At 38.5% G+C, this 14,000-nt stretch overlaps 1 protein-coding gene across 2 annotated transcripts in view; it reads left to right on the top strand.

Moving 5' to 3' along the window:
* Window positions 1-12,886, top strand: part of LOC126484505 (putative peptidyl-tRNA hydrolase PTRHD1) — a 49,542-nt gene extending 36,656 nt beyond the window's left edge. Inside the window, exons 3-4 of one of the 2 annotated variants that reach the window (XM_050108053.1) lie at window positions 1,242-1,415; window positions 10,467-12,886. In XM_050108053.1, the coding sequence (XP_049964010.1) occupies window positions 1,242-1,415; window positions 10,467-10,472 (180 nt within the window). In that variant the 3' untranslated portion in view covers window positions 10,473-12,886. Of the gene's footprint in view, window positions 1-1,241; window positions 1,451-10,466 lie in introns of those variants that run through there. The other variant, XM_050108044.1, reaches the window with a different exon arrangement.
* Window positions 12,887-14,000: the final 1,114 nt, after the last annotated feature.

The raw sequence follows: 14,000 nt of genomic DNA, 5'->3' as shown, positions 1-14,000 counted from the left end.
TGTGCATGATTGAAGTTGGGAGTGGGGCAAAAGGTGAGCCCTTTGGAAAGGGCTGATATTTCTATGGGGCTAATGCTCTTAGGGGAAAGTTTTCATCACACTCAGTCTTTTTACTTCCCTTCTTTTCCGCCACTCCCCTCTCCCCATCACTTCCCTGCCCTCTGTATAACCTCCCAACTGCACATAGTTGCCCTATCCTCTCTCCACTTCATCCCTGCACGCTCTCCAGCAACACTTCACTGTCTGCGGCCGTACCCTACTATCCCTCCCCATCCATGCCCCAAGCTCCTCCGTACTCCCATCCAGTCACCACTCCCATCACACGCTGTTGCTGCTGCTGGCAATGTGGCTACAGTTGCCTGAGACTGCAGTCATGTGTATGTGAGTTACGTTTGCGTGCATGTGTGTGTGTGTGTGTGTGTGTGTGTGTGTGTGTGTGTGTGTGTGTGTCTGTATTTTTGACAAAGGCCTTACTGGCCCAAAGCTGTATTTGTGACAGTCTTTTTGTTGTGCCTATCTACGACTTAGCATCTGCTATATGGTGAGTGGCAACTTTCCTTTTCATAATATTGTTACATTCCATCCTGAATTTTCCATTGTTCAATTTCAGTTACGATTTTTTCTTGTTTCCATCTTAAATTTTTCATTATCTTCGAACAGTTGCTATTAACTACTGCTCCCTTATTTACTAATATGAATATCTTTAATCTTAATTTTTTCGTGAGTAACAAACTTTTAACTCTAATGAACTGACGCTTTCCACTATGTAATTCTCCCAGTTGTGTTAATGCTGCTGCGTCATAAAGTTTGTTTGACCTCTGCTTAAGATAGTATTACTACTCATGGCACATATTGGTTGAAAGCACCGATGATGGCTGTTAATCAGTTGAAATCGATTTGCAAAAGTGAATAAATAAAACATGATTTTGTGACTGGTTGCTGCATATTTGGTAATTTTATTGTTTACGGTTGCTGCACAACTTGGGAACCACATGGAGCCCACCATTCATTGCATCAGCAAAGCGGGAAAGTTGACCAAGTAAGATGCACGACATGTGATTCCTTACCAATTTTGAGAACAGAATAAAAATTTCACAGACACTACTTTTCACCACGCCCTTATGTATCCCTACTATAAACGCACAGTGTAACATCTTATATGTAGTAAGGCTCTTGGGCTTGTATATGAGTACCAAATAAATTGCCACAAAATTCTTACAGTGAAAATTCTGTTATTGCAGATTAGTGACCTCAACAGCCTTATGGAGCTTGAGACAAAACTGAAAAACAAAGGGATTCATCACAAGACATGGATAGAACAGCCAGAAAATGAAGCTACATGTCTTGTTGTCAAGCCTTACCCAAAAGACGACGTAGCAGAATTTTTTAAGGATTTGAAACTGTTTAATAAAAAGGTAAAATAAAATATATGTCATTGTTTTGCAAGTGACATCTGTTGTTTCATACAGAACACTTTTCTCTCATGTTCCACTCCCGTAAAATTCCTTCTTACAAATTAATACTAACAAGGGAACCTCCCCATCGCACCCCCCTCAGATTTAGTTATAAGTTGGCACAGTGGATAGGCCTTGAAAAACTGAACACAGATCAATTGAGAAAACAGGAAGAAGTTGTGTGGAACTGAGAAAAAATAAGCAAAATATACAAACTGAGTAGTTCATGGGAAGATAGGTAACATCAAGGACGCTGGGACAGCAGGAGCTCCGTGGTCTCGTGGTAACGTGAGCAGCTGCGGAACGAAAGGTCCTTGGTTCAAATCTTCAATTGAGTGAAAATTTTAATTTTTTATTTCCAGTTTATGTGACAAACTCTTATGTTTTCATCACTTTTTTGGGAGTAATTATCACATCCACAAGAAAACCTAAATCGGGCAAGGTAGAAGAGTCTTTTTACCCATTCGCCAAGTGTACAAGTTAGGTTGGTCGACAACATATTCCTGTCATGTGACGCACATGCCGTCACCAGTGTCGTATAGAATATATCAGATGTGTTTTCCTGTGGAGGAATCGGTTGACCTATGACCTTGCGATCAAATGTTTTCCGTTCCCATTGGAGAGGCACGTCCTTTCGTCTACTAATCGCACAGTTTTGCGATGCGGTCGCAAAACACAGATACTAAACTTATTACAGTGAACAGAGACGTCAATGAACGAACGGACAGATAATAACTATGCAAAAATAAAGAAAGTAAAATTTTCACTTGTGGGAAGACTTGAACCAAGGACCTCTGACCTCTTCATCTGCAGCTGCTCACGCTACCACGAGACCACGGCGCTCCTGAACCCACGAACTCCGTAATGTTGCATATGTGACCCATGGACTACTCAGTTTGTATATTTTGCTTATTTTTTCACAGTTCCACACAACTTCTTCCTGTTTTCTCAATTGATCTGTGTTCGGTTTATCAAGGCCTATCCACTGTGCCAAGTTATAACTAAATCTGAGGGGGGTGCGATGGGGAGGTTCCCTTGTAAGTGAACCTCTAATATTTCTGTTTACTGGCATATTGTGTGTGTGTGTGTGTGTGTGTGTGTGTGTGTGTGTGTGTGTGTGTGTGTGTGTGTGTGTGTGTGTGTGTGTGTGTGTGTGCGTGCGCGCGTGTGCGCGTGCGCGCGTGCACGCATACTATATTTGCTTAGTGTAACAGTGCATATTTATTTTTGATGAAACATAATATGAATAAGAATGCACAAACACCAAACACTTAATTAACCACCTCTCTGGTTCCAGTAGAAACAGTGAATAACATCTCATCTAATATATGTATTCATAACTGTGAACCAGTATGAAACTATTTTACTCTTGGAAGAATATCTGCTGTTGATAATTTAGGACATGTTACTGTGAACTGATCTGAGACTCGAATCTAGACACTTGCCTTTTGGAGACAGCGCTTTCAGGTTTTGTCACAGGTGACAATGCTATTAACATTAGCAGATGCGTCATTAAAAATGATGGAGATCTAGTATGTCATCTGCACCTTGTCAATGAGTCTGATGACTGTGAAGAAGAAATCTTCTTCAGTTGCCTGTTGCCATGCACATCTTTGTAGATGTCAACTAGAGGTGTAGACCAACCCAAGAACTCTTCTGTCCAGTGGTATAATGTACACTTCATTAACTTCTGTATTGCAGCAATATTCCCTTCATTGATAGATGGATACCTTTCAATCATTTTAAAGCAGATATCAGAATCTGAAAGGAGCATGCTTTAGGATTGTTCACAATTACATCTTGGCGTCATAATTACATCTTGGCGTTGGAGTGGCTTCCATGCACCATGGGTGCAACCACAACTGAGGGTATCTGTGGAGAGGCCAGACAAATTGGTGTTTCCTGAAGAAGGATGGTGGCCTTATCAGTTGTTGCAGGAGTGACAGTTTGGTTGATTAACTGATCTGGTCTTGTAACATTAGCCAGTATGGCACTGGTAAGTTGGTACTGCGAATAGCTGAGAACAAAGGAAAACTATAGTCATTGCATTTCCTGAGGGCATGCATCTCTACTATATGGTTGTGTGGTGGTGGCAACCTTTGGATAAAAATTCAGATCTCCATGTGGGAACTGCTCAGGATGAACAGGAGTTCTGGTCAGGTGAGTACAGGGTCATAAGTACAAAATCAATTAGGGTTACTGCGGGAGACTAATGAATAACAAAACAGGAATGTAGGCTTTTATGAGCAACATAGTGAAAACATTATCATAGCTAGGATGTAGACATGAAGCCAACACCCACCACAGTAGTACAAGTTAATATGTCAACTAGCTCCTCAGATGATGAAGATGTTGAAAGAATGTATGATGAGATAAAAGAAATTATTCAGGTAGTTAAGGGAGAGTAAAGTTTAATTGTGGTGGGGGATTGTAATTTTATAACAGGAAAGGAAGGAGCGGGGAAAATTAGTAGGAAACCATGGATTGAGGGAAAGGAATGAAAGAGAAAGCTGTCTGGTAGAATTTTGCACATAGTTTAAAAATCATGAAAGATGGTTCTATATGTGGAAAAGACATGGAGACAAGGGGAGGTTTGAAATAGATTTCATAATGGTAAGATGGAGTTTCTGAAGGTAGGTTTTAGAATGCAATGCATTTTCAGGGGCAAATTTGGATTCCAGCCATAATTTATTTGGTATGAACAACAGATTACAACAGAAGAAACTGCAGAAAGGTAGTACATTAAGGATCTGGAAGAAGAATAAATTGAAAGAATGTGAGGTTGTTGAGAGTGAGCCTTAAGCAATGATTGACTGAAATAGGGTGAGGAGCACAATAGAAAACAAATCAATCAACTTAAGAGATGAAGTAGTGAAGTCAGCAGAGCATCAGATAAGCAAAAAGACAAAGCCCAGTAAAAATCCTTTGATAATACGCAAGATATTGAGTCTAATTGCTGGAAGGAGAAAATATAAAAATGCAGAGAGTGAAGTGGGTTAAAGGAAATACAGATGTGTCATAACCTGACGTGAATCACAACATACGTAGTCTGAATCTCACAATAATATTGGAGGCAACATGCAATTTGAGGTCATCCATCTCAGGCACGTGAGTGGCTTTGTGCAGAGGGTGAGACAGAAATGGAGTCAAGCTAAAATTTTTCAGATCTCTGTGGTTGGAGACAGCACAAATTGATTCAGATGTCAGGCTGAGGAGGTAGATATGGTGTTACTTAAAGTTAAGACATTGCAGATGCAATTCAACAGAATTATTGGGATCCTTTGAACGTCTAGCCATGACTATCCCAACCAGTGTGTGAGATACATAAGATAGGCAAAATACCCGCACACTTAAAGAAGAATGTAATAATTCCAGTTTCAAAAGAGGCGGTGCTGACATGCCTGAAAATTACTGAACCATCGGATTAATAAGCCATGCTTGCAAAATACTGGCACAAATTATTTACAGAAAAATGTAAAAACTTGTAGAAACTGTCCTCGAGGAAGAACAGCTCAGATCCTGGAGAAATGTAGAAACAGATGCGCCAATACTCACTATATGACTAGGTTAAGAAGATAGCTGGTTAAAAAAAGACAAATTTAACTTTCTGTCATTTGTAAATTTAAATAAAGCTGTTGGCAATGATGACTGTAATACATAATTTCAAATTCTGAAAATAGCAGGGATAAAATACAGTGAGTGAAAGGCTATTTATAACTTGTATGGAAATCAGAGTGCAGTTATAAGAGTTGAAGAACATGAAAGGGAAGCTGTGGTTGAGGAGAGAGTCAGAGTGGGCTGTAGCATGACACTGATGTTATTCGATCTGTGCACTGACCAAGCAGTAAAGGAAAACAAGGAAAAACTTTGAGAGGAAATTAAAGTCCAGGGAGAAGAAATAAAAAAAAATTGCTAATGACACTTTTATTCTGTCGGAGACAGCAAAGGACTTGGAGCACAATTGAATGGCAATGATAATGTTTTGAAAAGATGTTATAAGCTGACCAATAACAAAAGTTAAATGATGATAACGGAATATAATGAAATTAAATGAGGTGACAGTGATGAAATTTTATTAGGAACTAAGACACTAAGATTAGTAGACAACTTTTGCTGTTAGGGCAACAAAATAACTGATGATGGGAAAAGTTGAGCGGATATGAACTGTGGACTGGTAATAACAGGAAAAGTATTTCTGAAAAGAAAAGGACTTTGTCAACATCTAACGTAAATTTAAGTATTAGGATGTCTTTGCTGAAGGTATTTGTCATCAGAGTAGCCTTGTAAGGTTGTGAGACATGGACAATAAGCAGTTTGGACAAGAAGTGAATTGAAGCTTTTGGTATTTGATGGTACAAGAGAATGTTAAAGGTTAAATGGGTAGACTGAGTAACTAGAGAAGAGATACTGAATCATATTGGGCGAAAATAAGTTTATGGCATAACTTGAGTAAAAGAAGGTATCAGTTGATAGGAAACTCCCTGAAAGTTTCGTGTTATCAGACTATTTGTTGATTAACATGTAACAAATAATTGTTAGAAATCAAAGAAAATTTTCTGTAGTTTGCACCAAAGAAATTTATTTTGTGCTCACTTCAGTCTCTGTCTACCATTCTTCCACTGTTGTATTTTCTCTCGTGTTAGTGTTTACCAACTGAAAGAATGGTCTATGTTGTACTGAGGTTGTGGTTGGCATATTATAGAATTCTAAAAGTTTGTCAGCATTTTTGGGGAGTATCTCGTGAAGGCCACAAGTGATGGAAGGAAGATTAATATTTCATGTCTCATCAGTGAGGAGATCATTATGGAGGTGGTGCACTTGCTTTAATTGGAAGCCGAATGGAGTGGAAAGCTCCTAAACCAAACTGAGAGTTATTTTTGGGTAGTACCAATTCTTTCTTTTCCGTATTTTCTGCTTCTTGCTGATTATGTCAACACCAACAACCACAACTACCTCCTCTACAGGAAATGTAGTGCTAAGTAGCTCTACAAACAGTATATTGTCATGTGGTAGTCCAGCAACTGTGTGACACATAAGCCGCACTGAACAGTTCTTCAGTTTTGCGTACTGATCGCTGGCTACAGTAAGCTGCCCACTGCAAACAGATGCTTGACCTCCTGTGTCAAGAGGGTCGCACCAACCCACAGTTCCTGCAAACTAAAGGAAGATGTGACCAACAACCAACTTTCTGCTGTTCACAAATACAAACAAATGCACAGATACTTAATATTCCTTTAGTACTAGATCTGTGTTGTTTATCAGTCATGACTGGTCCAGCTGTGTCAAAGTACACCATTTATCATGTTATAAAAAAGAAAGTTATTTACAAAAATTTTATTCTATAATTTACTGAAAGTACCTAACTGAGTAACTTCTGAAAAATGCCCAACTATGTACAGAGTGTCTGAAAAGAAAGCTTGTATTTGATGTGTCAAAATAAAAGAAAGGTTGAAGTCTATCAACAAAATCTATCCAGCACGCCTTTGGCACTCGTTTAAATGATGAACAAAATTTTGCATGACGGCTTGGTATGTAGACACTGGGATGGCTGCCACTTCGCTATGGATATTTTCTTTAAGTTGCTCCAGAGATGCCAGATTACTGACACGCACTTTAGATTTGACATATTCCCATTGGAAAAAATCCATGGTTCCCAAATCTGGACTCTGTGCGTGATCATTTATGTCAGGCCTTCTGGAGATCAGTTTGACAGGGAAAATTTCACAAACTCACAGTATAGATGCATTGGACATGTGCTGTGGCTCTGTCTTGTTGAAACCATGTCTTTTAGTTATAACTATGAAAATTTTGCAATTCAGACACCTAGAAGTCATTTAACATTGACACATAATGTTCCAAATTCACTGTAGCTGCAGAACTGCTCTTGTCCTTGAAAAAGTATGAGCCAATTATTCCTCGAGCTGGCACTGCAGTCCGTACAGTAACTCTTGGTGAATGAAGTACTTTCTCATGCTTCTATTTAGGATTCATGGCACTCCAGTAGTGACAATTTTGCTTATTGACATGACAGTTCAGGTGAAAATGTGTCTCATCAAAACACAAGGTGTTGTTAAATGAAGAGCACTCACTCACATCATTGACGAACTGAAGCCTTTGTCTGGCTTCCTTATGCTTTAATTCTTGCACAATTGAATTTTTTAAGGGTGCAGTTCAAAGTCTTTGCAGAATTTGATGCAGTGATGATCTATGCACATTTAAAGATTTACGGTGGCTTGTGGAGTATCTATTTAGATGTAGATGTTAGGATTGTCACGAACAGACTAATTTAGACTCTCCATGGATCTTCCCTTTCTTGATGCCCTTGGTCAGCAAGATTTCAGTTTGGCCAGTGTTGAACTGGTCTCCTCAATCTTTCAATCTTTTTGATTCATTTTGGGATAAGGAGAACACTTGGAGAATCACTTACATTATGCAATCTGTGATCACTGCAAAAATTTCTTCTGTGCTACAGTCACCGAATAATCGTTGCCGGCCGGAGTGGCCGTGCGGTTCTAGGTGCTACAGTCTGGAGCCGAGCGACCGCTACGGTCGCAGGTTCGAATCCTGCCTCGGGCATGGATGTGTGTGATGTCCTTAGGTTAGTTAGGTTTAATTAGTTCTAAGTTCTAGGTGACTGATGACCTTAGAAGTTAAGTCGCATAGAGCTCAGAGCCATTTGAACCATTTGAATAATCGTTTTTGTAAAATTCTTGCATGCAAAATCCATGGTCCACTCTGGAGGAGCACTCCACATTAACTGAATTCCTAAAGGCCAAATAAGCAATAAACGTAACCCCCGCCCCCTCCTCTGATTTGTTGCAAGAGAGCTTTTAAAATATAAGTTTTCTTTTGAGACTGGCTGTGTGATGGGTGCTGTTTCAAGTCCTGTGGCATTTTCCTTCTGAATAATCGTGCCAGTGGACATTGCACTTATCAAGGCAGTGTGTTCCAGACAGTCAACGTCTTAGCATGTCTATGTTTCTTGTGTTGTGGATGTTATATGAGAGTCATTTCAGAAGTTCTGCACACTGTACATGTACAACGGATACAGTGACATGATCAAGTTTAAATTCATGTCAGTTGTGTGTGAGACCTTAGACATCATGGTTGTATATGTGTTTGCTGGTTTACGTGATTGTGTTGTGAGTAGCTCAGTTTTAAAATCGAAGTTGAACCCGAGTTAAGTCGGATAACACATAACACATAGTGCATAGTGATCAGTGTTCCTACATCAAAATTGAATCCCTACATGGAAAGATCCCAATGGAAACTGACTTTTAGAAAAAAGTGTTGGAATAGTGTATTGGATCATAGCACAGTACCACAGTGGTCTGCCCACTTCTGTGAAGTTAAGGTAAGCCCCAAGGACAACCCAAGTAGTGGAAGGCCATCAACTGCAACAGACTGCATCTCTCAGGTTATAGTTAATGTCATTTTGAGAAAGAATGTGCAAAAAACATGTGAGGAAACTGCGTATGAGGCCAGAATATCTGTCACTTATTTTTACATAACTGAAAAGTTAAAGATGAGAAAAATTGCTGCTAGATGGGTTCCACATGATCTGAGTGAAGAAGAAAGCAGGTTGCAAAAGAATCACAGAAGAATTGCTTGAGCATTACTGAACAGAAGGAGAGCAATTTCTGATAAGGATTGTTCTACTTGATGAAACAGGATACGAATTTTGAAACAGAAAACAAGTCACAATGGGAAAGTTCCAACTCTCCACACCTGAAGCATTCCCCTACTGATAGTTAAAGGTGAAACTGATAATGATCTTTACATATTACATGAGTGGAGTCATAGCTACAAATAGAGTAGCCCAGGAGCATCTGTAATAGACACATGCTCCAAGCTGTTTGTGCAAAATGTTTTGCACCTGAAATTTTGTCAAAGAAAGCTTGACAAGCTGCAGCTGGTGTCCTCATTTAGCATGATAATGAAGACCACATATGACCCTACCAGTGATAGAAATGCTCAATAAATATTGATGGAAAATACTTCCCTAACCACGACACAGTCCTGATATGCACCCCGCATAGTTTGATTGTTTCCCAAATTGAAGAAAAACATCTGTGGAGAATGTTTTGATACAATCAGTGAGACTTTCAGTGTGGTGACCCGAGTAATCAGACAGCTCAACAGTGAAGGTGCTCCATTCAGAGTACAGAAGTTGCCAAAACTTTGGGAAGCTGTGACACACAAGAATGAAGATCATACAGAAGATCTCTAAAGCTATTTTGTAAAATAGTTTCTTCAGTTCTAGTTTGCAGTGTGCAGGCCCTTGTAATTATGTATTTATTTCATCATGCTAAAAGCCCCTTGGTATTGTATTACATTGATAGGGAAAAAAAAACGTACTGACTGAAAAAGCTCATCAATCATAACTGAGTGAATATGGGCTTGCATTGCTCCAGCCTTTTGCTTAATATGATAATCCTGACATCTTTTTTGTAGTATTAACATGTCCTTGAAACCTGCAGTGTTTCCTCATAACTGTAGGCTACAACTGATGTGGCTATAAAATAGTGCATAATACACTGTTGTAAGGAACTGGTAAGTTAATACATTCTTTAGTCTCCTTCGAAGGCATAACAAAAGAGAGAGCTTGGGGCACACGTACATGGTGTGCTAGTTCATTGATAATTCCCTGTCAGTCATGAAGTCCAGCGGTTTGAAAGCCTCCATTTTATTCTGGCACCCATTTTTATGCAGCTGCATGTCAGATGGCATGTTTTTTCTTCATTCATTTTCATTTTATTTTTGATGAAACACAATTTAATGTTTTTAGAGAGCACTTCTGCTAGTAGTACAGCTTGTGAAACAGTGTTTTCTTTGGGAAAAATGGGTAGCGTCATCAGCAAACTGTAATATGTGGTTGATATGACCTATATAATTGACATTCACAAGGAACAGAGAAGTCTTGTCACGGATCTGTGGGTTATGCCATGTTCTAATTTTTGTGCTCCATGGAGTGACATCACCAGCATTTATATACATGAAATGTATTCACAGTTATGAACATGGACAACCATCAGCTGTATAATGGAATGATGACAATGAAAATTTGTGCCATACCAAGACTTGAACATGGATTTCCCGCTTATTGCAAGTGATTGTCATACCATTTGGCTATCTGCGCACGACTCACAGCCAGACCCAAACTTCCATATGTTGTCAGCCGGAGACATTTTACTTTAAAGGTGGGTAAATACGATATTGCAGTGCCTGTAATATTCGAAAGCATGATGCAATGTTCCTTTGAGTCCCAGTCCGGCCAAATTCTCAGAAGCAACATTCCGTTATATAGCTGATGGTTGTCAGAATTCGCAACTGCAATTACATTTCCTATATTTCATAATGGATGTAGTTGCTGCAGTGCCTGTTCCTTCGGAATTCATGCATGATGAACATTGCATCGTAATCTGGAATGACACAGGCACTGCAGTATTGTGTCACCTACCTTTTGTTTTCAAGATAAGATTGAAGAGTTGCCAGAACAATATGTCCAGTACCATAATCCTTTAGCTTACTAAACAGTACTTGTATGATTTACAGTCAAATGCTTTGCTGAGCTCATAGTGTGTCACTGTCCCTCTTTCTCTGTCTTCAAACCCCTGCCTCATTTTTGTAATTAAGTCCAATGCTGCTGTAACCGTCAACTTTCCTTTGCAAAAACTGTTCTGCATGTCCCGGAAGAGTTCACTGTCTTCAAAGTAGCCTATTACCTGGTATTTCATTACAGACTCTATAACTTTAGCTAAAACAGGAATTATGAAACTGGGCCAAAAACTGGACACTTCACATGGTCACCTATTTAGAGACACTGTAACAATTTCTTATTCTGATGACTTCCATTATTGCAAATGTGGTTTCATCTACTATTGAATTACAAAGAAAATTAGTTGAAACTCAGACGTTATTTCTTCACATACATCTACTCTCTCACATACAAACACTTCAGACTATGCATTTGTTACTAATACTGTATACAACAATTCAGCTCTGTAAGAAGATTGTCTCTTGTTTTGACTGTCCAAAGGGACTTGCATACTGCTAATTGTTTGTTGAGCTTGTTATTAAGCATTGTTGGTGTCAGCGATATTAAATGGTGACATGAAATTTGGATTTAATGTTAAAAAATTAACATTCAGAAAATGAAACATAGAAATTATGTTAATCAGTCATTGGCTATTACCTAATCACACCTAATTAATTATTTGAGCAGTGAACAAGTAATTACTGAGTGAGTGACATAGTAATAGCTATTCAAGTAGTAAAGGTCATAATGGTATGTGTGAGTAATTGAACACTAACTACACAAATATGTCGTGTAGAAAAATTCACCATGTACTTAGATACCACCGTAAGAGATACAAGAAAGATATATTACTATAGTGAAGCAAAATTCTAAATCACCTGACAAAAATAATCTTAACTGCAATAAGACAACAATTGATTTTGTATCCAAAAATAAGTGACTGCACAGACACAAAAAATTATGGTACATGTTATATCATAGCTTGACCCACAGTGCAAGAAGAATAACAGAAGTATGTCCGTAAAACAAGATAAGTTACGTAAAAATAATAAAAAGCATACACAAAACCTGCATATTACAAGTGAAATAGCACAAGAGAGCAAATAAACAGTATATTGGCAACCCACTATAGTGTAATGTTATGTAAATGGAGAATTTCTTTGTTTGTGTTGAAATAACTCATTAAAGTGCAAAGTTGACCAAATGTTAGTCTTGAAAATGAGCTTGAAATAAGAAATACAAATATTTATACAAATGATACTAGGTACATGTAAAGCAACTCAGGTATGTTCATGCCTACAGTTAAACAGACAACTAAAAGTAATGTAAAGGTTGAGACACAGCGAAACTGACTTGTGTTTATTGGTAATGCACTTTTACTTGGCCCCTTGTCATTGGTGGAAGTCAGGTCACTTCGTGCTGCTCCGGAATGTTTACAGTCACAGCCAAAATGTGCTATATAAGAGCATTGTGCACTATAACAATAAGCAGTCATTGTGAATATAGTGTTGATCTGTGTGTTGTGTTGTGCATAGTGATTGTTAATGCTATTTACAAAAATGAGTGAAGGGGCTGTACCTGGTCGGTGTTGCAACTCGCCATCAACTTTTGTGTCACTTCTGTGTCGAATTAAGCTATTAGACATGCATTCCATCTATAAGCTGCAGGATGCATACACGGATAGGAGGAGGCAAAGTCCATCTCAGCAGGTAATGTGCTACGAGTCGATCGCAAGCTTCCACTCCCCTGCCCAGGGGCCAAATAAAAGTATGTTATCAGTAATAAACAAGTGTCACCATCATAAAAATAACAGAAATATAAGTTTTCATGGTGAGTAGACAGAGTATTTTCTAATTATATACCTAAGAACAATGGATATATTTATAAGAAGTGGAATTATGGGAGATCGGTAGTCCTAAAAAAGAATCGTGTAGTTTTGGTGTTATGTGACTACTAACAAAATTTCACTGTCAAGCATATTTATGTCAATAAATACCTCATTGTTACAAAAGAGGACATTAGTTTCACATATGGTTAAAAGATTGTTTGAAAAGTATCATTTAAAATATTAACTAACTAATCACAGAGTTTCCATTCTACTCGTACAATAATATTTACATTTATTTACATACCTGGAACTGGTCCATCCACGTACAGCTGACAGACAAAAATTAACCTTTTTTAAGTACATAATGAAACACTGGTGATCAATGAAGTACACTGTATAACTGTACACATTCAGCTTTTAAAATCATGCCTACATGTTGAACTGAACCCCATATGCAATCATACAATTTCTTAAAGCATGTGGCTATGACATTGAGATCACTGGGGAATAAAGGATGGCTCTGAACACTATGGGGAATAAAGGATGTTTTGAAAAAAAAAGTCATAATCACATCAGTAGTTGTTCTGCTTTTAAAAGAGTGCTGTATACTGAGCTGTAACCCACACACAATTACACCTCTTCTTGAAGCAATGGACTGCAGTATTTATGGCATGAAAGGCTAAAAACGTATTGTTGTGGGCTTGGCAGCTATATATGTACATAGTACCATGGTATCATCATAACAGCTGATCTTTATGCACCCCGGGTGTGTTTACATGTGCGGTAAATGAGATGGGCCATGATATAAGCTACCCGTGGCTCTGTGTGATGCTCTACCACTTTCTGCTCAGGATTCAGCAACCTGCAGACACAAAAAATTGTCCTTGTGTCCTTGGATGCCTGTGTGAAGTTGACAAATGAAACAGTCACTGACTGCTACCACATCATCTTTTGCTGTAGTTTCTCCGCAGTACACTGTGTGAAAGTGAAAGCAATAGCATAACACTTGAATACATATTTATCAGTAGCTCACTGCGGCTAACTACTACAGTCACTTATACGTTAACAGCAACTATTTATTACTGTGCACAATACACCATTGCCAGTTACATCAGACAGACAGTAATTCACACGTTCATTGGGTGAAAGCTATTGTTCATCAGGTCGATAGTGTTGTAAT

The sequence above is a fragment of the Schistocerca serialis genome, chromosome 1 (assembly GCF_023864345.2).
Source record: "Schistocerca serialis cubense isolate TAMUIC-IGC-003099 chromosome 1, iqSchSeri2.2, whole genome shotgun sequence".
NCBI classification, from domain to species: Eukaryota; Metazoa; Arthropoda; class Insecta; order Orthoptera; family Acrididae; genus Schistocerca; species Schistocerca serialis.
The sequence above is the reverse complement of the archived record's forward strand: the minus strand, read 5'-3'. Positions and strand labels throughout refer to the sequence as shown.